This window comes from Impatiens glandulifera, chromosome 1 (assembly GCF_907164915.1).
Source record: "Impatiens glandulifera chromosome 1, dImpGla2.1, whole genome shotgun sequence".
Taxonomy (NCBI): Eukaryota; Viridiplantae; Streptophyta; class Magnoliopsida; order Ericales; family Balsaminaceae; genus Impatiens; species Impatiens glandulifera.
In genome coordinates, this window is record NC_061862.1 from 39,457,491 (window position 1) to 39,460,758 (window position 3,268).

The 3,268-nt window shown below is 34.1% G+C and overlaps 1 protein-coding gene across 1 annotated transcript; it reads right to left on the reverse strand.

The window, feature by feature from the left end:
- Positions 1-1,316: 1,316 nt before the first annotated feature.
- Positions 1,317-3,001, reverse strand: LOC124925327 (protein UNUSUAL FLORAL ORGANS). The gene is made up of 2 exons (XM_047465301.1): positions 2,054-3,001; positions 1,317-1,679 (listed from the first exon to the last, which is right to left on the reverse strand). The coding sequence occupies exons 1-2, from the start codon at positions 2,999-3,001 to the stop codon at positions 1,317-1,319; spliced, it is 1,311 nt and encodes a 436-aa protein (XP_047321257.1).
- Positions 3,002-3,268: the final 267 nt, after the last annotated feature.

Consider the following 3,268-nt stretch of genomic DNA (forward strand, 5'->3'; position numbering starts at 1 on the left):
AACATGATTTCATTGCAAAATAGATTTTTTTTTTCTTAGAGCATCTCCATTTATTATTTATTTTGAAGGTTTCATTAGTAAGTATTTGATTGAGGAAGCTCACTTACAATAGTACACATATGGCAAAGTTGATGGTGGAGAAAATGTTAATTAAAACATGACAAACAAAGATTAAGTGATAATTAAAGGAAAAAATCAATACCCTTTCTTACAATATTTAACATTGAATTAGTCCAACCTTGTGAAAATAAAACCAACAAAAGGGATAAATTGGTTTTAATAACCTCAGTCGTCGCGATTTTCAATTTATATTGTCGACTATTTCTTAAATTCTTTTTTTTTATGTTGGCCTTCATCATTATTTTGTAACAATTTTTATTCCGATGCATAATTTTATTCACACATTATTCGCAATCTTGGTCGTACATTTATTTGTGTTTTACATATAAAATCAAATTTCACTCTAAATAAGGTTAAAAAGAGTTTCATTTTTTCTCTAAAATAAAATAAGTTTAAAGTAAAGAATTACACTAAAATCGCGACATTAAATCTATCATCAAAATATTCGTCACAAAAAGATACAAGGGTTAAAATTAATGGTCTCTCCTCATTTTTAGTGTTTCTTTAGGTTTCCTATCTCTTTACAAAAAAATTTGTGTATAGATTATATATTAATACCAGTCAAGTCACTCATAATTTTTTATTTATTTGTTTCAATTTTCAAAATTTCATTAAAAAAATGTTATAAAATAATTATCACATTAAATATGCATAGCAATACTACTAAATAAATACACTGATGACATGTGTAACATTATTTCATTACAAAATAGTAAACATAACTTTTAAGTAATTCCAAAAGTCACAATTCTGTGAGATAAATGTTTAGATTGAGGTTTCAACTTTCAAATAAAGTACACGTGACAAAAATGAAGTAGGGCAAATATTTCTCAAAATATGAAAATGAAAGATAATAATACATTAAATGTGGATACCCTTTTTATCCCTTGAAAAACAAGATAAAAACCTTGATGTATATATATATATATATATATATATATATATATATTTATTTATTATCATTTTAGAAATGACAAAAGATGAAAACATATAGATAGCTAGACTTGTTTGCAACTTTCTCATTCAGAAAAACAAAATGTGATGATTGCCTTGACATGATGAAGAAGAGGTAATTTTTGCCATCAATACAACATAAAATATATGTTATAGAAAAACATGCACCTAGTTAAGAAAGATTAATATAAGAAGACAATAGGTTGAATACAAATAGAACTAAGGATAGGTAATTATTAGGGCTAGACTGATGATAGCTGAGCTGCAAGATGATCAACAAGTCCAGATGTGGGTGTAGCCAACCTCGGTTCATAAGCAAATCCAACTAGTTCTTGTCGATCGCCGCCATCATCATTAATAATATAAGGACATGGTCCAATCCATGTCCAATTCTTCCTATAAAAATCAAACAGCAACCCTAATTTATTATCATTAATGTTTCCATGGCCATGGCTACTCGATCTGTTCTCCTGCTGCTTGATCATAATAAACACAAAATCTCCATGCCCAATACATGTAAATCCTCGACAACCTTCCACCTCTTCAAATTGAAGGTAAAGCTGGTGCGGCATCCTCTCCACCTCCGCCCATGCACCGCCGCATTCCTTGTATATCATCATCACACATATTTAATTAGTTTCATTTTTAAAATAGTATTTATAACTCTAATGAAATCTATAGGTTATAGAATGAAAAGCTTGTTTGATGTTGCTTTTCAAATAATAAAGGATTTTTTTTGTTACCAAAGTATCCTCAATTTTTATAATTGAAAAAATTATAAAAATTTAAACTTTTAGTATTTTAGTTTATAAATGGAGGATATGATAGAAAAAGTAAATGATAAATGTGATAGAGGATTACTAATTGGATTAAATCCAAATATTCCCTCATCAAACAAGCTTTAACCTAAAACTAACAAATTTATTTGAAAATAACCAAAACTGTTTTTTTTAGGGTTTTGCATGCTATTATTCCTTGCCTGTAGGGCCCACAATCGGAGACTTTTAGGAACGTTGAGTTTGCTCTTCTCGACCGCAGCCACCAGCAACAACCGACCTCTACTCTCCGTAAGCGTCGGAGACCGAAGAAACCGGCGCATGGGAGCCTGAATCTTGGACCAATTATTAGCCGCCACGTCATACTCCAACACACTGAACGGGCTATAATTCATGCAGTAAAATTTACCCCTAGCATGCACCATTTGACCGGATTCAAGACTACAAAGTCTAGGTAAACAACACGTGGTTCCCCAAACCGAATAAAACCCTCCGTTATCCAAATGAAAACTCTCCGAGCTCAAATTCTTCACGGCGTAAGGAGACACCATATCGTCTCCGGCGACGGTTACATCAACGGAAGAGTTAGTTACGGCGAGACCAACGGAAGGGAAAAGACGAGGAGCGAGAGTGGGTGGAAGAGGAGAGATTGAACCTATGATCGGGTTAGATAAAAGCAAACTCTTGGATCCCGGTTCATTAGAAACCCAACATATTAAACCGCCGGAGGATGCAGATGGGGAATACCCGGGAGGGATTAAGGGAAAATGAACTCGATGCCACGAAGCTTCGTTAGGGTTTAGAAGATAAGCTTCGAAAGTTGGTTTATGAGTAGTATTGTTAGTAGCCATATTTGTAATATGGACATTTTGCATGAAGAAGATGAACCAAGTGTGAAGTTGGTGGGGGATTTGAAGGTATAGATCGAGGAAAGGTGGGGAAAAGAGAAGAGCGTAGAATCTCTTGCAAACGGATCGGGCGCGAAAGAAGGCGGTGGGTGGGAGGAAGGTGAGGATTCGGTCGAGTAAACGGGGTGGGATTCGACTCCATATTCGGGCGTCCATCCATGGTGAGGTGATGGGACTGGTAACGAAATTAGGATATGAAATCGGTGGTATGTTAAGGGATGAGGTATTGAAGTCATGATCCATTTTTTTGAAAGATTTTTGGAAGATATTAGAGTAATGGTAAGTTTGCATGGGGGTTTAAATATATTCTTGGTTGTTTGGTAAATATATACATATAAGAGTTAAAATTAAGTTGGGATGATGATGATGGCAGAGAGATATGTGGCAGTGAATGGGGAGTGTGAGTGTGATTGTGATGGATCCATCTATCAATTCAGTGTTTTCTTGTCAATTGCAGATAGATAGATGCACAGAAAGTGAAACCATCATGAGAAAGTGCAGTTTTCTTCT

Bases quoted from the DNA above. Each gene is read 5' to 3' on its own strand.
- LOC124925327 (XM_047465301.1), bottom strand. From the start codon at position 3,001: ATGGATCATGACTTCAATACCTCATCCCTTAACATACCACCGATTTCA. The intron at 1,680-2,053 runs GCAAGGAATAAT...ATGATATACAAG, and splicing joins TCCGATTGTGGGCCCTACAG to GAATGCGGCGGTGCATGGGC.